Here is a 23,199-nt window from a genome sequence, read left to right as displayed (position 1 = left end):
CTGCATATACAGAAAGAAGCTGAGGAAGTTAACAATTTCAAAACTAGTGACGTTGAATAGACAAAATCTTTACTGTACTTATTCATCAACATTATAAAACTTCTACTCACTGTTCTAAACTCATAGTTAGCATTAGAGCACTCTTACTATTTCACCAAAAGTGAAAGCAAGTGTGTGAAAAGAAAAAAAAAAACTGACCTCCTCCTGCCTGGAAGTTTGGTAGGGAGGGAATGACAATCTGATGAAGGAACAGAGGACTGCTGTTCATTTTAATGGTACCGGACAACAAACCACGAAAGTAGTAGATGTACCTGTGGATTAAAGATGAGGAAATGATGTGTATGATGAAATGAGAGTGTGACTAAAGCAATATGAAATAATAATAAAAATAATGATAGCATGTAAGTTTGCGACATATGGCAGAGATGGTAAATGCACAGGTGCATGAATGCGTGGCACCTGTTCTGAGAGGGCTGCAGGGAAGAGGAGACTTTGTCCTCACAGAACTTCCTCATGGCCAGCGTGGTGAGAGCCTGGTCCGCTCTGTAAATAAATGCAGCAATTAAAACGTATCTGTGCACATAAAATGCCACATTGTATTGTGTATAATATGAAGGTCACAACCTTCATACTTTGAGCAGATTATGGATGTTGTTGGTGAAATACTTTTTTGGAATAAAATAAAGCTTTAAAGGGAACATGCTGGGATATTGAGTGTCTTGTCCACTTCAAATGATGCACATTACCCAGCTGATATCTTGCTGTAGTGCATGTATGCTGCCATAATGACCCCCGTCTTCCCTTTGTTTCCCTGTAAAAGCAAAGATCGAATGGCCAGTTAACTATTTTTTTCCCCTTCAGAAAAATTTCACAGCAAACCAAGCAGTTGTGTGTTCAGGTTACACTGACTTTGCAGTGAAGGACCACCACATTGCCTGGGTCAGAGGTCAGCCAGGTCTCCATGGCCTTACAAATGGCACAAATCCTGTCCAGAGGAGGAGCGTGACAATCAGGCCAGCCATAGTCCTGCACCTGGACCGCAGACGATTTATGTTTCAAATTCTGGTGTCTTTCCATTTCAAAGTTTATATCGTGGAAAATATTTAATAATATTGTTTGTGCATGCCTTCATGCATTCATGCATTCATGTGCTTATGCTGTGCAATGCCCTCTTCCTTTTCAGGTGTAAATACTTGTACCTTTGGGTTAAGTCTGGTGATATCATGTCTCTTCTCTGATAAATTCAGCAGCTGGAAAATGCAGAAATGCAGAAGCAGGCAATAGATAAAATACTACTTAAAAGAACCAATTGAGGAAGGAATATGCAAGTGTATCTATCGCAGATGTGGACTGAGAGCAAACAATTTGTGATTATCTACACACAAATAAACATCTTAAGCTTTAGCTAATAAAACCTCAATTAGAAGGATAAAAACAGAATGCAATCTATCTATCTCATAAAACCAATGTTTTACTCATAATAGAACATGAAAAACATAAAATGCTGAAAGTGGAACATTTTACTGTTTCATGAAAAATATTAGCTCATCTCAAATTTGATGGCAGCAATACAGCTCAGAAAAGCTGGAACGGGGGAAAGAAAAAACTGGAAAAGTATGTGGAACTAAAAAAGAAACGGGTGGAGGAACATGTTGCAACTAATTAGGTTAGTTGGCAACACGTTAGTAACATGACTGAGCATAAAAGGAGCACCTAGGAGAGGCAGAGTCTATTATTAGTGAAAATGGGCAGAGGGTTCAACAATCTGCAAGAAAACAACCCAAAAAAACCACATCTACAAATTGTGAAGTCATTTCATGATAATGTTCCTCAAAGTTTAAATGTGAATCAATAGTGGACTCCCATGATCTTTGGGCACCCAGAATTCTGTCATTAGAACCACTGCATGGGCTCAGGAACACTTCCACAGTTCACTGTGTCATCCACGGCTTGCCTGCAGTTCAGAACTTTCACCAACTGGACAAATTTGTCACATCATGAAACGCAAAATATCATAAAGGAGACTAAGGACTGTTGAGCGGCTAGAACCCTATATCAGACAAGAATAGGACATTGTTTCTCTCCCACATTTCCAGCAACTGGCCTCTTTAGTTCCCAGATTTCACAGACTAGTAAGAAGAGGAGATATGGCCTTGTCACAACTTTTTTAAGACATGTTTTATAATCAATTCAAGATGAGCTAGCATGTTGTCATGACATAGTAAAATGTCCCAGTTTCAGCATTTGATATAAATTCTATTGTGAATCAAATATTAGTTTATATGGTTTCAAGCGATTGAATCCTATTTTCATTTAAATTTTACATAGCGTCCCAACCGTTTTGGAACTGGGGTTTTTACATTAAACAGCAGACATAAGCTACTCGCAGATTCATCCAGTCAGTTTTTAAGTGTATCCGTGTTTATAAAACAATTTTCAACTAACCAGAAACCTATCTTGGTGCTTAGATTTGAGCATGGAAGCCACTTCCTGCATGTTTCTGCGGTACCGCTGCTCCTCCAGGTCAGGCAGAAAGAAGACCGAAATGATCCTCTCTGTGATGTAGGTGAGGTCAAAGTCGTAGTGGCACTCCATTACATGCTCCATCACTTGCTCCACGCTTTTACTTCTAGACATCGTGAAAACCCATTCTTTTAGTGCAGCCAAAACAGCCAGTAGACAGTACACACACTAAATTCCTCTCTTTGATTCAAGCTTTACTTTACTTTGACTTTTTTGAATGTTTCTATCTAAAAATGCCATTTTCTTTTGTCTGCATGTGTTTGATTCAGGCTTTCTAGTACCTTGGTATGGAGCCTCTCTTCTTCTGTGATGTTGATTTAGTGGAACTGTGCTGTATAACAAAGAAGAAAAAAAGAGTAGCACAGTGCTACTGTGACACGTTGCCTCCCAAGATATGTAACACTCCTTTCTTACAAAAACTTGCACAAACCTACCAGGTCCGTAACTGGGGTGCAGGTTGCAGGCACCTGAGAGGAGATAAACATATGGTTAGATTTTCGAGCAGCAACATATGCATACACTTTGAATGAACCTGCACAAGTCAAGTCATGTGTTTGATATAATGCTCATGGTCCCGCTCCAGCAGTACAGATGAAGGAATTGAAGGCTGTGGGATGAAGAGGAAGGAAGAGGAGCTGCTATTGAGGCTAGTAAAACTCATTCTCACTCTCTCTCTCTGTCATCTGCAGCAGCTGGTTTCAAGATGCATCTGTCAGTGTGGATTTTGTGGTTCCACATGACAAACTTGTGACACACGTTTTGTCGGAAAACACACAGATTAATACAAATACGGGTCCATGGTAAGAGAACTATAGAGAACTGCTTGTTGTGCTGGTCATTTGGTTGACTGAGCAGAGGTGTTGCTCAGGATATCAAGAGCTCAATAGAAACATGATCGATTTCTTTATAGAGATAGATAGAGGCAGACATGATTTAGTGCTGGTGGAAGACTCTACATGTGGTGAACAGTCCCTGTAGTTTGCTGCCAACAGTAACTTGCCCAAACCACAAACACAGAGAGGCTCGAGGGAAGCTGAGGTCATTCCAACAGGGTACAGCCATTCCAAGTGCACACAAATAAACTTCAATAGGTTTTTGCATCTTTTTTTGTGTTTTTGGTTTCATAATAAGGGTGGGGGGCTGATAAAAATGTATTTCAAGGCAGATAATTAAAAATGCATCAACACGAAAGATTAAAAAATGGCATGGGTGAAAATATGCACCAGAATTTATGACTATCACATGGCCAGTGAAGGAAGAAATGTCCCAAAACATTCAGCATTCCAGTAGAGTTATGTATTCTGAGTCTTGACACCAGCTTTTTACATTTGAGCTCCCCCATGTGATTGATTGGCAGCGGAGCAATGGACTGTTTCACTGAGTGCTGGTCAGTACTGACAGGTGCCAGGCAACAACTTAACAAGTAAAATGCCTGACAGTCATAATGATCTACAGCTGAAACAATGTGAGGAAAACAACAGCAACCATTTGAAATAGAGTTTTCAAACATTTTCCCGACAAAAACATCATTTCATCTTTTATTTTTTTCATGTTGGAAATTGTGAGTCACCATAAAAGGGCCAACCTTCCAAGGCATGATTCTAGCCCTTTTACACCAATACAGTGCTTAATCTAGAATAAAGACCATACTTTTCACCTCGTGATCCCAGCTTTATCATTTTGCTGCTGTTTTTAAAGTTTCGTTGGCAATTTGCTTTTCATAAAACATCAAGCAACTATTTTTGCCGCCATACTGTACTGTATTTATTCAAACTTTTTTAGCCAACTTTTTTAGATTGGAGGAAACTCTGAAATTCACATATGTTCACAAATTTTCTTTGCTGCACATAGAGTGTCAGCACATGGTGAGACTACCTGGAAGTAAAAATGTTCCGTGAGTGAGGTCAGTAGTAGTAATAACTCAGGCCAGTTGGCTTGCACTGGCAGAAGCAGTAGTCTGTGTTCCCTGACTGCAGCCACTGTTGCAGAATGTTTAATGGTGGCGACATCTCAGGCGCTCAAAACGTTACCACATCCATGAGGTAGTAATTGAATGAATACGTTGGACAACATTGTTTCCATATTTCTGATGTGCAGATTTTATGTTTTCAGACATTGTTTTGAAAAAAAAAAAATAGAAATATGTGATCTTATGTGATCTTATGTGAGAAATATTTTTTGCTGAGACGGTTCATCAATAAGAGTGTATTCTATGAAGAATGAGGCTGTTTTTATCCATCATTACATTGAGATATCATCAGACAATTAAATTACATAATTATTTAGAAACTCTTAGGGACAAAATGACTGCACTGCCAGCAGCTGCCCTTTCCAGCTGTGCATAAAAGCTGGCATCAGCAGAACTCCACACAATTTCTCTTGACAAAATTGAAACCACTGGCATCAGTGGACATGAGAGGGGCTACTTAAAAAAATGTACCACCATTTTGGTCAATTATGGCAAAACAGTAGCAACGGGTGTTTTTTTTTTTTTTTTTGGTGGACAAACGAGCTTAGCCTCTGCTACGTAACGCTCAAACCTGTCTAAATGTGGTTCGATTCTCAAAAGAAAGAACCAGCTCCACATTGGCACTGAAACTGTCCTTGTGGCAAACATGTATACTAGACACAGCAAGTCCACTCATTTGTGCGAGTTGCGAATATTAGTCTTTGCAGAGCAAACCTCTGGCTAATTTCCCAATACTTTGTCAGTGTTTTTTGGATGGTGCTCCCACTGCTGACAAGGAGGACCTCACATACCAAGGTATTCTAAAAAAGCTACATCTTCATAGTTATATATGTTATATTACTCGTGTGTTAATAGAGAGTTTTGTTATTTTTGCCCATTTTTTCTTTGGCAATCAGCAAGTTAATGATAACATTCTTTTTCTTTTTTTAAAGAAAAAATATATTGAGTTAATTATCAGGTAACTTGCTGGGGAGGTGTTGGAAGAGCAAACAAAGCTTCAACCTTCTCTAAAGCTCAAAGAAGGCATCTATCAATGAAACTCTCTGGGGTGCTCTCAGTTGTCCTTTTTTTATTTTTTCATTCTTTGAAAAAAGTTAACAACATGTCTTGGTTTATGACATGAGCTATGATAACTGGAGCAAGCATTAGATATCTTTGAATATTTTTATTCAAAACCCCACACTGATCCGTGAATGGTAAAAAAAAAAAAAAAAAAGAAGTTCTATAGAATAAAAAAAACATAAAATAAAAACCTAAACAGCAACTTTCTCACATTGTGGCACAAACATGGCATCACTGGCATATTCACATTCCTTACTTGTTATCTAGAAAGTCTAAGTGCAGAAAGACTGATCAGACTCGAGTTATAAAACTTAAAGTATAGGAACAATAGTAAATGAAAGAGCACAGAGATTCAGCCATAGGGGAGAATTACATTTAACAGGTTTAATAATGGTAGTTAACTGGATAAAGTAGTCAGGTTCAGGAAGCAACAGTGGGAGACAGACACAACACACACATGTACCCATGTAAAACACAAACATACAAACACACACATGAAGACAAAAGGAAAACCTAGAGGCAGAGACTGTAGAAATGTCAAATTATAGAAGAGGAGCAAGACACCAAAGTCAACAGGAAGCAATTTGCAACAGGATGTCAGTGCTGGTCGGCAGAAGTTCACACATACAAACATACACACACACACACACACACGTAAATACATGCAGAGTATACATGTGTGCTGAGTAGCTCTGCCAGCCTCGGGGTCTTCATTAATGCATGCTGGAGCCACTGGGAATGGGGCCATCTGGTTCAGTTTGTCTTGATCATCAGTCAGCATTTACCAAGGTGCCAGTGACAGCGCTCTATCCCACCCACAGGCACTGAGTGGCTGACTGTTAGTGGACTGGATGACTGATCTGTTCAGTGGGTCAATTTTCTTATCATTTATCGAGCAGAAATGTTAAATACTCACTTATGTTGTGCTTTGCAGCTGTTGGTACTGCTGGACATAAAAAGGAACCAAAAGGAAATGCTGTATTTTTTTTCTCTCATAAATTTGGTCTCTCTTATCAAATTAGACAGTGAATGAGGGAATATCCAGTTTGGCTGTGTCTGGGGGTTGGAACATAATCAGCACTTCAGCAAAGACTAATACTGCTTGCAATCCTATTTTGCTTTTTTAAGATGAAGCCTGTGTGTCTGTTTCTCACCGTTTCAAGTTTTCAAGTTTCAAATATCATCCAACAAACAAACAGCTTCAGCTATGTAAGGTTCTGCTCTAACTTCTTACAAAATATACTGAACTGTTCCTTTAAGACAATACCTTAGGGTTCTGGGAAAATGTCAAGAAGATTTTTCAATATTTTCTGACGTTCACAGCCTATCTAATCAAATTTAAAAAAACGTTTAGTCAGTATTGATCTCACTCAGTCATTGAACCTTTAGATTATCCTGATGCCTAAACCCCTTTGCACCGCAGCATGGCTCTGATTCTGGTATGATTGATGGCATGTCTTGAGCCACCTTTCGAGGAAGAAGAGATCCAACACACAGATCTGAAGGAGCGGTGGAAGCAGGGGATAAATGTGAGCATTGAAAACGTAGGCGTCAGTATCCTGGAGGAGCAAGTTTCACTCTGACAGTCATCTCTGAGGTGACATCACAGTCTGGACAGGGAGAAGTGAGTAAGCCTTCCTGTACGAAAGTGGAAAAAGCTCAAGTTCCATAGTCTCACCAAAAACTAAAATAAAATCTTTTTTTTTTTTTTTTTTTTTTTTTCAAAACTCAGATTGTTAATGTTTTCCTCAGGGCACAGCAAGGATAATGTAGGAGTGGCTGGAATCATTTCTAGAAGAGATGCAACATCCTTGCTCTTTCCTGTCTCATTACCTCTCTGCATCTCGTTCTTCCTCTCTTATTTCTCTATTTCTTACACCTAACAGTCTGTCATCCTTTTTATTTCCCCCTAACTTGCTGTCTTACAATCTGACTCGCTGCTTACAAAGCTTCAGGTAAGACAATGGGAATAATTTCTTATCCTTGAGATAGGAGCATGTGCTCGCCTTGTACAAACAACATTGGATTACAAAGAGGAGCTCGATAATCATCACCCCGCATGGCCAGGGTACGTCACTACCAAACTGGCCCTGAACAGGAGGGAACAAGAGCTCAAAGCTAAAGCAAACTGTCTGGGGAGTAGAAAAAATAGGCAGAACTTAGAGGGAAAAAGACTGGAAGACAGGAAGGAATGGCAAAGAGAGACAGAAATTGAGAGCGAGTCCTGAGCAGGAGAGAGATGTCAACAGCTGAACATGCCTCCTGACCACTCTCACAGACCAGAGAGGTTTCACAGAGCTATTTTGATTCAGTTCCTTATTTTAGACTATACAGAGTATCCCTCAGAACACTTAAATGTTCATTTTGTCTATTTGCATGTCAGTCATCGACAAATTCCCTTGCCTTGTCTGCTGCAATTGTAGTGGGCTGATTTGCACCATGTCCCATGTGACAGGCTGATGGCTACAATAAGCTAACATATTTAGGTAGTTGGTCCTGTTGCCTTCTCGCCAAATAACTATTAACACCAAATAACTGAAGAAAACTCATACATTTATCAAAGCCTGTCCAGTATCAAAATAAAGTTATTGCAAATGACATCCTTTAAACTCAAACTGTTTTTAAAGGCGCTTCTGTAGGAGAAGTATCTTCCAGGAATATTAAACGAAGCTTGATGTGCACCTCACTCAGGAAATTAAAAGTAGTCAGTATAAACACTCTGAGCTTACATCTGCATGTGTGTTCAGCAACACTTCAATGTTGCTAAGGCCAGGAAGGCAGTAAAATTAAATCAACCACGACAATTATCTGTATGCAGCTCATCATGCCAGTGATGGTTATAAATAGCGACAACAAAGTTGCAGTGATAAGCCACCACTATAATCAGGTTCCAAAGATATTCATCTGACAGGATATTTTACTCTGCAACGTCCACTCTAGCCATCACCATCCACTTTACTGTTTTTACCTTCCCACTGATGTGCAGTGACACTCTCTGCAACCACAGGACAGCGTGCTCACCAGGTCCCCTGCGGTGACACATGAAAGGCTGCAAAGGTTGGAAAATGTGGCTCAAGGCACCCAAAAGAAGGGAGCAACAGGCACTCACAACATCTGGTCCAGAGCTGGACTGATAAATTGGCATCTGCCTTAAAAAATCGACTAAGAATTTAATGAGGAGAGCTTTTGAAAACTGAACTAAATAAGCAAAAAGAACCGTCAACTTTGTAGGGAATTTTTATCTATTCTATGTCCACTCGAACAAGTAATGACAAGAAATGAATGCCACTATCATAAACCCCACTAGACAATTAGCATGTACATACAGTAGATCACAACTGCCATATCAATTCATAAATCAGCATGAAACATTAGGAGAGCAGCTGGTTTGCATGAGAGGACACTGTCACCATCTGTATTTCACTTTGTAACATTAGGATCCATCAGCTGATGCCAGGAAAGTTGACTGGGTGTTGGACAATGGCACTCTCTGTCAAGTATCCTTTGATCAGAAATGTTTACTTATGCATATACATGACAAATAATGCATGCATGTACACACAGTGCTGAAGTAGACAGATACAGTAAACAGGTGAAACACATTGGGACAGCAGGAAGTTGCATACCACAAAGTTAATGACAGACCCATGCCAACAATTCCATAAAAAAAATCAAGTATGACACATATTTTACTTTTACATGCATTTAGCGTTGCATATAGTTCAGGCACACTTCACTTCATAACAACCATCTCATTAAAAAGTAAATCTTATGAGTCAATTCTGAAATGTGAATATTTAAAATCTGTGTTTTCTTTATAGGTCAAAGCAGGAGTCTCAGCAAACAAAATCCCCTTTCTGGGCAAAGCAAGCACACTCTGGCTTCAGTATTAACAGAATAATATGCACAATCACATGCTGCATTAGCAGAGCAAACACTGTAGAACGGGCTTAAAGATGTTAGATTCTTGCTGAGTAACGGATGGGGAAACATGAGGTAACAAGTTGAAACTAATGTTTTCAGCAGGCAAACTAAACCCAAAGCTTAAAACAGTAAATACGATGTAGTGTGTTTTTACCTCTCAATAAGCAGCTTCAGTCTTTCCTTCTGCCTCTGAGCAGCCCTGTGTGTGGAGTGTGACACTACCTCCCTCCTCTTCTCTCACACACACAAACTCTCAGCTCACTCCCTCTCACCAACTCCCTTTACCTCCCTTCCTCCCTCCCTCCCAATAACACATACTCACTAACAGTGTGCCGGCAGCACATAGCATTTCCCCTCTCACTCTGCCAGTGTCATACGCATGGTAGAGCCCATCAACTGTGCAAGCACTTTCCCTTTACACGTGCACTCACAGACACGTCAATAGGGCAGCCCCGCACAGGGTGCTGATGTCTGTTGACCCCTCGAGCGGCCTGAGGCGACAGGCAGAGAAATGACAAGAGGCGGAATAAAAGTGGCAGGAGTACAAGTGTTGGTACTAAAGTAGATACTGAGGCGACAGGCAGAGACAACACAATGCGCAGGGGATGAAAGAAGAAAATTTGACTATCACACTGATGAAAGCATTTCACATTTGAAAAAGGTTAAAAGAAAATGTAACGAAATGTAATGAAACTTTTTGATGAAAAAAAAAGAAATTTTATATTAAAGAGGAAAAAAAACAGAATGACAGTGAGGTGCATGTGACGAGTTAAAAAAAAAAAGAAAAAAAAAAAAGGCATGACATGAAGCAGACTTGAGTCTACAGCCTTGACCTAATGTTCCCCTTTATTTATGAATACCCCCAAATGGGACTGATTACACACACACAAAGCCTGCTTCCCCAGCTGCCTCTCACTTATTTGTGTACCCCCATGATCACTCACTGGCAGGCATCTACGGCACTCTTGTTATTTTCTATATTTATCCACTCAGACTTTTCCTATCCAGCCTGATCATCGTCCTGTGAGACGATGTTGTCTCTCATCCGTGGCACCCGTTCTGCGGCACACTCACACAATTTTTTTTTTGGATATTGCTGTGGTGACCAGGGGGATGAGTACGACCAAAATAATAATCCTTCTTTAATACATGCTGCTAAGGGACAACAGCTGGTAGTACCCAGTCCTATACTGTTACAGTGTGTGTGTGTGTTGTTTCGGTATCACTACTATTGTAAGGCTTTTGATATGTTACGCAGTCACATCATGTGAATTTGTCTTCATTATGATTATGAAAGTCCCCGTAATGAGGAGGTTTATGGAAATGTTTTCAGGGAAGAATAAGTCTCAAGGAATTCATGTAAATATTATGATATAATGTCCACTGGAGTCATGGATACCCCACTGATGGGGACCAAAGAGTAGTTCAAATGAGGCTAACCACATCTGGGGTCTCGATTAGTGTTGGGCAAGAATCAAATTATGATTATGGTTTGTTTGCCCACGATCAATGGAAGTCAACACAATGTCCTACAGTGACATGATATTATATCACTGATTCTTGAGAGTCGGGACAAAACATGTCCCACATAGACAAGTCTTACTTATATCAAAAATAAAGAAATGAATAATGATTGACATACTCACAAAGTTAGATCTAAAGGAATTATGAATACTGATGTTATGTTTTAGCATAGATAATTACTTTTTTGGGGGATATTTGTTTAAATGTATGACCAGTGGTTAGACGGCCCATGTTATTTCTCTTGTCCTCAGCAAGAGGTCACAATATTCACCAGCCCCAAAAAACTTTAAAAACCTCTACAATTGTGAAAACATTTATATCAAATCAAAGATAAGGGTTATAGATGTATAAAACATGGCATGCCATGAACATCTAAAAATATTTTCTATAGAAATCTGCCTACCAAAGTTGTGTCCTCTGTTTCCATCAACTCCGTCAGATTTTTTTCATAAACCTCATTAAATCAGGTAATAGCATGGTCAGCTATATCCCTGAGGACCCCTTCTCATTCTCCTGGCTGTGGTGAAAGCATCAATACCACACATGGTCTGGTATGTTTGACATTTGTTGATATTTTAGATGAACAATGTCAATTTTCCTATGGTCACAGCTGGAGCATGTCAACACCGTCTCTCCGTTTATTAAACCATAGTGGATTCAATGGAAGTATTTTATTGAGATTATGGAGACAACTAGCAATTGCCAAAAAAATAGCTATCTAGCTGCAGTGTTTTTTTCCCGCAGAGGGAAAAACATGCCATTTCGTCAACTCCGTCAGGTTTTATGTCTGACAGAGTTGACATGTAAGCTTACGGAGTTGACAAATCCACCAATAACCGCTTAATGTGCTAATATTATACTATTTTCGAACATAGCAAAGGTAATGGCTGTGTCTTATCTCCCACTACTTCCACTGGACATTGATTTTGTCTGCACAAGCCAGTGTGTAGATGTTTTCAACATCTGGTTGTAGGAACACAGACTGCACCTTTAAGATTTTACATCAATCAATAAATCAATCAATCAATCATGTTAAGTAAATGGACATCTGATTCCATAATAATATTCAAATACATTTTAACGACTTTTGCATTAAAGGAAAGCCTAGCAGCTGATTTAGAACTGGTGCAGACCAGGGGAATCCAACTGTTTATCTATCGGCCGGATCTGGAGCCGCTCGGGCGTATAGCACATTGGACCTATTCTGGGGTCGGAACCCTGGCCTATCCATTGTCTTGGTTCTTTCCTTGGGTCCGAATCAAAGTTGGTACCGAGGGCCTCTTTCCAATTGAAAGTCGTAACAAAATTTCTGTAGGTGAACCTGCGGAAGGATCAACTTGTCCAGGATCTCCAACGACCGAGGGTCTCTTCCGTGCGGTCGGGGGTCTCAGTGCGGTCGTTCGGCCCATATTAAGATTTTAAGATTAAGATCAGATTTATTGTCATGTACATTGCAGGGAACATACACAAAATTACTCCTCCGCATTTAACCCATCCAGGTTGGCACACACATGCACATGCACAGGGTCACACACTCATGGAGACAGATGCCAACCTGGAGCGGTGGGCAGCCATTCACAGCGCCCGGGGAGCATGGGGGTACAGTGCCTTGCTCAAGGGCACCTCGGCCGTGACAAGGAGGCGGACTGCCACCCCTCCAGCTGTCAGTTTCACCAATCCTTGAGTGGCGACAGTGTCTGGATCTACAGCTGTCTCTAGTGGCCTCTCCCCGCTCTTCCTCTTACTAAATCAAATATCACTGCGGTCTATGTGCCTTCCACTTGCTCTTCTTTTGCCTCTGAGCAATGTCAGTTCTGCCCCCACCTGCGGCTTGGTGTGTTTGGTGGGGGGCCTTAGGATCTTATCAATATCTACCGGATGATGAAGTGGGTAAAGATGGTGGCCCACATACAACGAGAGTCTTTAAAAACCTCGGAACCAGAGCCAGCCGGACACCTACTTGGGTGGCTCTGTCCGGTACTTTGAGAGGGCCGTATTCGGCAGGTTGGTCTCCCCCCTCAGGGGTCATCCAAGCGGGGTTTGTGATCCCCACTGCCTCCCCCCAGCTTGTTGTGTCCTTAGAGTACAGGTTGGTCGAGGATATCTTTTGCCCAGGCTCTGAATGTCAAAGCTAAGATATTCAGTGAAATGCCGGTAAATGGCAGGAGTAACATGGCTCGCTTCAAATGGCGATAGTTATAGTGTTGGAAACAGGGCAATTTGTTATAGTTTAAAATGATGTATTTACAGTTTGTTTTTTTACAGTTGAATTAAAAATATGTTCAGTATAAGACAAGGAGTTGTTATTTATTAATCTATTGTCACTTCCATCTGTTTAAAAAAGCATTTGTTCATTAAACAGAAATGCAAATTCAATTTTGTCAACTCCGTCGGTTTCCCATCAACACCGTCAGATCTATGTTTTTGTAATTTTATGGGGGGAAAACTTTTTTTTCCTACTTTTTTTCCGTTTTTGTTGTTTAAGTAATAAAAGATCATCAGATCTACATCATCTTGTGTCTTATTCACTTAAGGATTTGTTTTCTTTAGTGTCAAAATAAAAGATAAAGTTTGAAAATGCAATTTGTTAGTAATTTGTGTTCATAACAGTGTGAAATTAAGCCCTCAGTTTATATATTATATTTTATTGCATATCAGAGTAACTAAACACTATTACAACATACATCAGAACTTAAGATTCTTGTTGGGCTATTATAATTATATACTTTTAGTGTGTCTGACGGAGTTGACACAAATCAAGTTTTTAAGGTAAAGATGTGAATTTGTTAGAAATGTTTTTTAACCTCCAGCCTGCACCTTTACATGGTTAAATAGCACAGATCTTCATCTACATGAATATATAACTCTAATCAATATAGTGTAAATTTTCAAAAAAAGTTTTTCAGAAAGTGTTTTGTCCCGACTATCAAGAATCAGAAGATATATCTTCGTGTGTGTGGAGGAGGAAAATGTGACAGGCAGGAAATCCATCACACAGCTTAAAAACCTAAAGAGCATTGGAATAAAAGTGTTGGTGGTTTGTGTTGCTGAGCAGTGAAGAACAGCAGCACAAGTTGCAGCATGGTCATGAACTCAGTGGTGTGAGATACTGAGCTGCTGTCACATTTGGGCAGAGGTGGCTACTGCCGATGTTTTGACATAGGCTGTGGACATAGAGGGCGCTTGTCTCTCATGGCGGAATACTTCATACTTCATACTTCAATGAAGCAATTTACTTCCGGTCCAAACACCAAGTCTGCCACATCCAAACTTCAAAATTTCTCTAGATTTTACAAACCATATCTGACATTTTAGCACCACTAGCTGGATATTTAATGTATAAATAAATGTCCAACTGTTAAGATCAGTGGCACATTTAGACCCTGTATGCCTTTAGGTTGCTACATTGTTGCCAGGCATTTGGAACTGTAGGTACGGTAGGTTATAATTCAACAAATAGGAGACCAAGACCAAGCTTTTAAGACAGCATATAGGTTGTCACTTAAATCTCATCTATTGGAAAAGAATACAGTACACCTATTAAAAAACAATTTAGCTACACCACACATCCTATTTAATCAATGTGGTTTCAAATCACGAGGCTGAAGCTGAGAACGTCTGCCATACTCCTTTTTCTTTGTATCCCTTTCTCACTTCCTCTGCTCCTATGTCAGATTTTTTGAGGGACTGAAAAGGGAGGACGGGCATGGGTATACACTCAGAAAGTAAAAGATTCCTCTCAAGTAGTTGATAGTACTTGTTAAGAGGGACAGACATTTCCGTGTAATCTAACCAAACAAAATTAGATGTATCAAACAGAAAATGACTCAAAGTGCTTACTGAGATAAAGCTTAATGTACTTTGCTGGAACAATATAACAGCTTTCTAATCAACAGACAGAAGACATTGAGTGTTTACAAAGTGAATTGAACCCCTCCCTGCATACAGACAACCATTAGTTCTTGTCTGCCAACAAGTGCTGATGCTAAGAGAAAACAAACTATGTATCTATAAGCTCTAAAGCCTTATGTCAAACTGTGTAATATATAATATAATGGAGTTGTCACAGGTGATTGAGGGCACTCATGTTACTACACGACTAAATACTGACAGCAGCCTGGCTTGTTGATGCTCTGTTTGCAGATTCTGTTTAGCAATACTTCTAGATCAGTTCATTAGGCTTATTCCACTATAGGCTCACAGCATTTTAACATTCAAGCTAAGAAGAAAGGATGAAGGTGAGGCGTGCCCTCTTGGGTGATTTTAGGCTTACCTTAGCTTCACATGTCTTGTGAACTGTAACCTTGCACTCTGTAAACAGAAGGGAGAGGAACGTGTTTTACTCTGGAATTAATTGTGACAGGGAATGAGGAGTCAGTATGAGTGACTCAGGATCTGCTTCTTGACCTGACTGAGATGTGGACTCACCCTTGCAGAATGCCCCAGGGCTGTCGATGTTGTGCTTGCACACATCACACGCCCGTCTCTTCTTGAAGCTCTTCACTGTGAAAGCGTGGCTCCCTGACTTTGTGAGCTGCAGACAGACGCGCACACACACACACACACACACGCACACACACACACACACACACACACACACACACACACAGAACATACAGGTCACAGAAAGAAATGCTGTTTCTACAAGTAAAAAAAAATCATTGATTTAATCATTCAGAAAGAGTGCTTCTGAAAAGAGCATAGATACTGAAATGTGATGTGTTAAGGTTTAGAAGTTTTCTCAGTGTTTCTTCAGGCATCTGAGCTCAGCATTGTCCCGTGTTGCTGCTGTCATAACAGATGTGTGTCGTTTCAGTGACACACCAGCATGAATACTGATGCTTTACCTGCTGTACATTCAGCCTCCTCGACTGAAAATACATGTCATATCACACAGTCTTTTAAATTGTCCTAGTTCTGTCTCAGTCTGTGTAGTGAAGATGATGTAAGCAAGGAGTTTTACGTGCTGCTGGTGGTAATGCCACTGTTTTGTAGGGGCACAGGCAAGCTGGTTGTAACTGAACAGATAGACTAGGTGCATGAATGTGTTGTTGTTGCATGAGTTCATTATCTTTCAGAGGCTGTTGGCTTTCTTCATGTCCCATTATTCTTTCTAAGTCTGCTGGGGTTTCTCCTTTCAACAGTGCAAGGTGGTCACACTGGGCAGTCATGGCAGCTGTGTAAACATGAGACATTACCGTAGATTCTCTGGGTTAAGCAGAGGGTCTCTATGTCAGGAAGTCTGACATAGAGTCAAACTAACTGTTAACTCTTGGGATAAAAAAAAAAAAGTCAACTTTTTCCGGGTGAGAGGTTTAAATATTGATGTTAATTTAAATTCAAAGGATAAAAGTGAAGAAAATAACTGAAACACACACAAAGCCATGGTGAGGATATGTGTGTCAAAGGCAAATGAATGTACTTCCCTGAGTCATAATTTTTCTTTTTATAAGCCAGATGCTCAACTGTCCCTGTGACAAGAAGTGGGACAGTGTTTATGTAAAGCGAGGGTAACGCCCTGCAAAGCGAAGCCGTTTGAAAGCATGTGAAGCCCATTAAACCATTACGTTTTTCCTTGAGCAGAGAAGAAGGAGGGCGGAGGTGGAGAGCAACAAACTCCGCATAGAACCTGAACACACATAGTCTTTTTTTCCTCTCAAGTGGCTTCATGCGTGCTGTTGGTCTTGAAAAACCGAAGACATTTTCATTCACTTTGACGCCTGCTCTCTGGGTTTTACAAACAAGAGGAGCATTCATTTTAACTGTAGGGTGAAAGTACAAACACACCAGTTACGAAACTCTTACAAATGTATCTATGGATAATGTGGTGACAGAATCTACCTTTTTTCACATTCTGTTAGCAGCTGAATCAGTCACTTAAATGCAATGTATTATGGAACAGTTGTCTCTCTCATTCATAAAATACACTGTCTAAATCCTTAATGATGAGTTGTGTATGATAAATAATTTATTCACCTCTACTTTGAGCTTTATGGGTTTACATAATCTGAAGATAATAGCACCAGATTGAAGCCCAGGGTTTCTGGAGCTGATGTGAAGGGAAAGATTTTCTACCTGTGTTTTGAATGGCATATTAGCCTGCCAGCTGGCTGTTGTGTTCTGCAGGGTGGTGTTCTAACAATGTGGACCAGTTCAACACGCGACTCACAACAGGATAGTGCGTAAAAGAGAGATCTGTGGAAACTGTCCGTGGCCAAATTGAGGAAAATCTAAGTATTTGTGAAAAAAACACTGCCAAGCTGTTCAGTTTGGTGTGTGGTGGTGTGAGCTTGGTTTGTTGTGAGCTAGTGTGAAATCCCAGTTTATGTACTATATCCTCTGACATTCGATAATAATATACCTCAAAGATTATTGATAACTACAGATCTCAAAAGATGCAGACCCTGGAGAAGAGAGAGGTGGACTGGAATGAGTTGGTCACTCTATGCCTTAATTGGCCACTCCAAAAAGAGCTCTAAGTTCTTAGTTTAAAAAGAGCTATTTTGCAGTCTTTCTGTTGTATTTTGTAGAATTAGTCTCTTTTAAGTAATATGTTCATGTGTTTTTAATCCACTGGAGGAAAATGTTAAGGTTTGGGAAGCAAACACATCTAAATCAATCATTAAAGAATGTCATACAAAGCATAGATTTATCAGTAATCCAGAGCTTCAAATGAATAATGCCTACAGTTGAATGAGACTGACATTGTATAAACGTTAGCAGAATGAAACAGGTGCTTTTATCCAACATTGACTATCCAAGCTACTATGGTATTTTGATACTTAGTACATGTCCAATACTTGCAGGGCAACATAACAGTTCATTTAGAGAGGTGTTTTTGGTCAGAACTAGAATCCAGTATACATTATCTTTTAGCTCTGATTTTGTTGTTCACCAGTTCCAGAGATAAATGTCAAGCTCTGTTACTGAATATCAAGGGAGTCTCGCTGCAGTTTGTGAAATTGTCCCAAAATGTAATTTACTGATTCAAGTTCTTGGACATAACAGTTATTTTTCTGCATGCAAGAAAAACAAAAATATACTTGTAGTAATGTTCCCAGTTTTGAGGAGCAACAAGGGGAACAACTCAAGTATCTTTAATCCAGAAGACTCCTGTCTCCTGTCAGGAACCAATACGTTTTGCACTTAATTGTGTTTTATTTATCTTTAACCCACTGCTATTTGGCTAGGTTCAGGAATTCAAAACTATTTGTTTTACTAAAGGAAAAAATGGCTTAGCTTGAAATAGATTATATTTATCAGCAGCTGCCACCGACAGCTCAATATCTTGGTCACCAGACACGTTACAAAAGAAACTTCCAATTAACCACATTACAGTGAAATTTATGCAGGTAAGATTTTCTAAAAAATAATAACGTGTATATACACGAATAAGCCAAATGTTAATTATGTTTGACTGTGATTTCATGGTGGCTAGCTAAGACTTCCCAACTTTTTTTTCCATAAACAGCTCCCTTTATAAATAGTATGAAAGCAACAAATTGCAGGAGAAAAAACTGAACAATGAGATGAAGCTTGGAATACAGCTCTGTTACAATTGTAGATTTAGGTTGTCTGTAAGTTCACGACCAGTTTTGAGTCGTAATTTGAAGCATTTATATTTCAAACATATAAATCATAGCCGGTTTATAGTCCCTTTACACCTTTAAAGCCAGTGGCATGGCTGAGGATTTTAGCTTTGAATTTGCAGAACACCACCAAAAGTCTCAGAAAGGCAAGATCACGAGGTACATACATACTTATGAGTTATCAGCAGATTCATAATCGTTAAAGTATTAATGAGTTAGTAGAAGAGGACCATTGGTCAGGTTTGTATGACCAAATTAAATATGTTAGTTATATAATAAAGCCACTGGCACAGTCATTGTTTGAAACCTGAAACATAAAAAAAAGGAAAGAACTCTCTGTTCTTTAGTTCTTTAGGCCACAGACAAGGACTAATCCGTTATCTGTGGACAGAGCATATCACCCTTATGCTGTATGCATTGATCTCATAACAAGTCATTTATCTATTGACAGGCATCCTCTCTTGTTATGATACATGGTTGTTGCTATAACCAGTGGCACTGACTGACTGTGATAAATCTGTATGTGTATGTAAGTGTGACTGTGAATGAGTGTGTGTGTGTATGAGGGGATTTAGTAGGAGAAGCCGTGAACCTGACAAAAAGAGGTCAGAAAAGAGATCCTGTTCAGAAATGTGATTACATCACTCACACATTTTGGAGGTTGAATCAATTGGTTTTGTGTATGGTCCAACTGGATTGCTATTTACTTAACTGTCTGCTTTGCTTCACAAACCTGAATGAAGAGCACTTGCAGGAGGAATAGTAGACTGTGACAGCAGTGGAGATGAGGAGTTCGCAGGGCCACACAGGCAGTAAAGGAAAGCTACAGCTTTGATATGACCACTTTTGCTCCACATAAAACACAAAAGTTTAATAATCACATCTTAAAAGCATAAAAACACTAAATATAAAGCCTGAGAAACATGGTCTCCTCAGAGTGGTCAGAAATGCTAAAATAACATCAGTGGCTATAAAACCAAAGTTAAATGGCATGTGATGCCATTTGCCCTTGGCCAACGCAAATAAATGATTTTGATTTGGGTTTTGTTGTTGTAGATCTATGCCAAGTTGTAGTACAGTTCAATCAGAAAAGAGGTCAATAAAAGTGTGTTTTTTAGAAAAAAAGAGATCAAAGCTCATTCAGGCAACAGGTTATACGCAGGTGAAATTTTTCACGAGATAAAATCTAAATTACGAGTTTCATCATTTCTCTTTCGAAGAGCACTATTTCGTTAGTTCAAACCGAAACCTGTTCACATTCAGTCATCATTTGATGCCACTGAATCAGTTTGACAAAACACTGGATGAGTCAAGGGAGCCACCCAGTGGACAAACTGTTGCAGTGCAGCTCAAACAAAGGGAAGACATGTTCAAATCCTCCAAACTAATGTCCCTTAAATTAGAAGCTCGTACAAACTCGTACTTTTTATTTGGTTTTTGAAACCCTGGCTGATGCATCTAAAAGCATTTAAGATTGAACTTTGAGTAAATCGGCAGATTCACAGTTTCTCCAGGTTTCACCCTGAGATTATGTGAGAAGGGGATTGAAGGGATTGAGAGAGTCTTTTCTAGTGCAAATATTATAGTTGATGTAAAGTCAGTTTATGCTAAAATCAGCTCTCTCTGCTTAAAAATACCCTTAAAAATGGAAAGCAATATAAGATTATTCACCAGGCGTTTATCGAAAGGCAAAAGAGATAGCACTTGAGCTCAAGCAGGTTTGGTGGAAATCCTCTATCAGCAAATGGAATAAAGAGTAGTTAGTCAATGTAAAACTGATTAGAATAAAAGGGTCTAATAAACAGCGATTCTGCCTTCACATTGTTTCCCAGTGAGAGTTCTCTGCCTCCTTTTCCCTCCATTAAGAGTGAACACAACATTATGTGCCATATAACTCAAGACAATTAAACAGCTGCAAACTAATACCATCATTGCGAAACTAAAATGCTGACGATGATATCATTTCTTGAACATTCAATAAGGTTTGACATCTCAGTTCCTTTTTCATATCAATGGTTGGACTGAACATGCACTTCATAAGATATCACAGGTGTGTGATAGCTCAGGTCCAGTTTAACTCTTTGGTACCAGCAATAAGGATCTCTGGTTGACTGGACAACTAGTCTCCAACAGCTCCCATGAGTATCAGCAGTGTTGCAGTATTGCATTGCAGTATAAAAGAACCCCACCCTGCTTGTGTTTCCGCAGCCAAAGTCTATGTCATTCCCCAAGCATCTCTGACCACTGACGAGGGCCTCAAGCACTTCCACATCTAGCATGTAGATGAAGAGAGGGTCAGACACCAACAGAGGCATAATGGATTTCTTTGACTGTGGCGGTTCCGAGGACTTTTTATTACTGGGAGGCAGCAGTAGAAGCATCGCAATGATTTTATTTTAAGATGATCAATCTGTTTTGAATCAAATTTTGTTCATTTTGTTGATTTACAATTGAGAATCAAAAACAATTATATACGAAATATATACGATTAATATATATATATATGCATATATTTTCATATATTCTCTCTCACACACACACATACTGGAAATTGATATATGTACAGTAACCCCCCTACTTTGGCACAAAATGCTTCATTGCCTTTCTCAGTGCCACTTCACCTCACAAGTGATGACATGCTGGAGACGAGAAGTCACAACTTCAAGCACACATACACACACACATACACACACACACACATGCAATCTACTCAGGAAGGGACAGGAGCAGGTGGTGAGCCAGGAGTAAGTTCCCATTCTGGCTGGGTATTTATAACCTGCATGAGTTGGGGCCGTCACCTCTAAACAGCCATGAAAACTCTGAAAATAGGTACGAGACTAAGTTTGTTGTGCGTGTGTGTGTGTGAGAGAGAGAGTGGGGGGAAGAAACTGAGACAAAATGAGAAACACAAACATAAGAAAGACCTCCTCGCATGTATGACACATTTCATTCCCCTCCACTGCATTCAAGTCCACCCATTCAGTAGGGACTATGCTATCACAATTTGGCATGGTCAGATACACATATACACACACAGTTGAGGCTGTAGGAGACTTTAAGCCACATGGGATATACCTAATGCTTTTGTTCCAACAATAGCCAGGATGTCATCTTTACACACATCACACAACTGCTCTAACGTTTAGTATTTTCTGTACGTCACAAAACAAAGTGGCTCGATACTCCACGGTCCTCTTTCTCTCTGACCTGCAGCGTGCCACAGTGTGATTTACTTAGAAATTAGTGGACACACACATACTGGTGTGTAGCCTCGGTTTACAAATCAACAGGCCTCATTAAGTTTGGATTCTATTAAAGTCCTCCAGAGACTTTATTCAGGAAAAACTGTTACATGTTCCTAAATAGAACCAGCAGACAGGAAGGCGATGGGTCGAAACCAGAGAGTAACTTACACCACTTCCTCTTGATCCTTTACACCCGAGGGACATCGTTAAAAGATGGTCAAGTGGTCAGTGGTGGCATGTGCCATATTTCCCCTCTTCTTCATAGCATTTAACTCATTTGTACAGGAGAGTAAAAACAGTGTCACACTTCCTCGGGTGTAAAATGGATCTGCAAAGCATGTTTATGGAATGTTTCCTACGAGAAGTGCAGCCCTCATCTAATCTGGAGTGGCAATTCTGTGGATATCTTTTATTGGTCCACACCAAATGTGTGAATAGTGTATAACAGGTCAATGGACACCTGCAGAGTAAATCGACTTCCACCTCAATGATCATACACATCATGCATATAGACTAGGAGATAAAGTTAGAGGAATTATCCTCTAACTTTATCTGATTTAGCTGATTTAGGATGATCTTTTGTAATCTCTTTTTCCAAAAAACTCAAAAATGTGCTTTCCTTCACACCGATTCAACAAAACGCATGATGAGGTAGCAATGGCTCCTCTATGTTTAGAGTTCCCAAAGAGCGGTTAATAACTTACCTCAGAAAGCTGAAGGATTTCAGGATGCACTTCAGGCTGTTCCTTCAGGGGGATCCCTCCAGCGTTTGTACCAAGTTCATACTTCTTGATCCTGCCAGTGCTGTAAAGGCACCCCATACTTCCAGCTCACACCTCTTTCACCTTGTGCCCTTGATTTCCTCAAGCCTTATTCACTCCTTCCACACCAGTGCCTCACTTTATGAGGTTCCTCTTCTTGGTCTCCTCTCAGCACTTCATGGTTTGTATTTAGTTATGTCTTCCTCCGCTTCCACATTTTCCTTCTCCCCTCACAGTGACTCTACACACCTCTGCCCTTCACTCTGACAGCTTGTCTTTGCCTTGAAACCCACCCCAGATGACTTTCACTCCCCCTCTCTCCTTGTACAACCCCTCTTTCTCCCCTCCACGAAGTGTCACCAAGAGCCAACCTTCCACTCTACCTCCTCCTCTTACACTCTCCCCTGTCCCTTGCTTTCTGGCTATCCTCACTTTGAAAGCACGCACTTACCACCTCTCACTTCCCTTCCCCCTTTTCACTTGCCAGAACCTCCTTCCCTTCTCCTCGACCTCTATGGATCTTCAAATACTCTTCTGCTCCTCACTGACAGAGCCTCCAGCCTTCCCCTCTCTATCTCGCTCCATCCGGCTCCTCTCTCTGT

General features: G+C 40.1%; 1 protein-coding gene across 4 annotated transcripts in view; it reads right to left on the bottom strand.

The window, feature by feature from the left end:
* The window catches only part of LOC142376899 (tensin-2-like), a 31,442-nt gene extending 8,243 nt beyond the window's left edge, over nucleotides 1–23,199 (bottom strand). For 3 of the 4 annotated variants that reach the window (XM_075460568.1, XM_075460570.1, XM_075460569.1), the window contains exons 1-11: nucleotides 22,541–23,199; nucleotides 15,431–15,536; nucleotides 15,276–15,313; nucleotides 2,958–2,990; nucleotides 2,805–2,854; nucleotides 2,446–2,629; nucleotides 1,200–1,250; nucleotides 910–1,032; nucleotides 747–811; nucleotides 460–543; nucleotides 199–311 (exon numbers count right to left, since the gene is read on the bottom strand). In XM_075460568.1, coding sequence (XP_075316683.1) covers nucleotides 199–311; nucleotides 460–543; nucleotides 747–811; nucleotides 910–1,032; nucleotides 1,200–1,250; nucleotides 2,446–2,629; nucleotides 2,805–2,854; nucleotides 2,958–2,990; nucleotides 15,276–15,313; nucleotides 15,431–15,536; nucleotides 22,541–22,657 — 964 coding nt within the window. In that variant the 5' untranslated portion in view covers nucleotides 22,658–23,199. Of the gene's footprint in view, nucleotides 1–198; nucleotides 312–459; nucleotides 544–746; nucleotides 812–909; nucleotides 1,033–1,199; nucleotides 1,251–2,445; nucleotides 2,630–2,804; nucleotides 2,855–2,957; nucleotides 2,991–9,632; nucleotides 9,718–15,275; nucleotides 15,314–15,430; nucleotides 15,537–22,540 lie in introns of those variants that run through there. The other variant, XM_075460571.1, reaches the window with a different exon arrangement.

Source organism: Odontesthes bonariensis, chromosome 3 (genome assembly GCF_027942865.1).
Source record: "Odontesthes bonariensis isolate fOdoBon6 chromosome 3, fOdoBon6.hap1, whole genome shotgun sequence".
In the NCBI taxonomy this organism is placed as follows: domain Eukaryota; kingdom Metazoa; phylum Chordata; class Actinopteri; order Atheriniformes; family Atherinopsidae; genus Odontesthes; species Odontesthes bonariensis.
The sequence above is the reverse complement of the archived record's forward strand: the minus strand, read 5'-3'. Positions and strand labels throughout refer to the sequence as shown.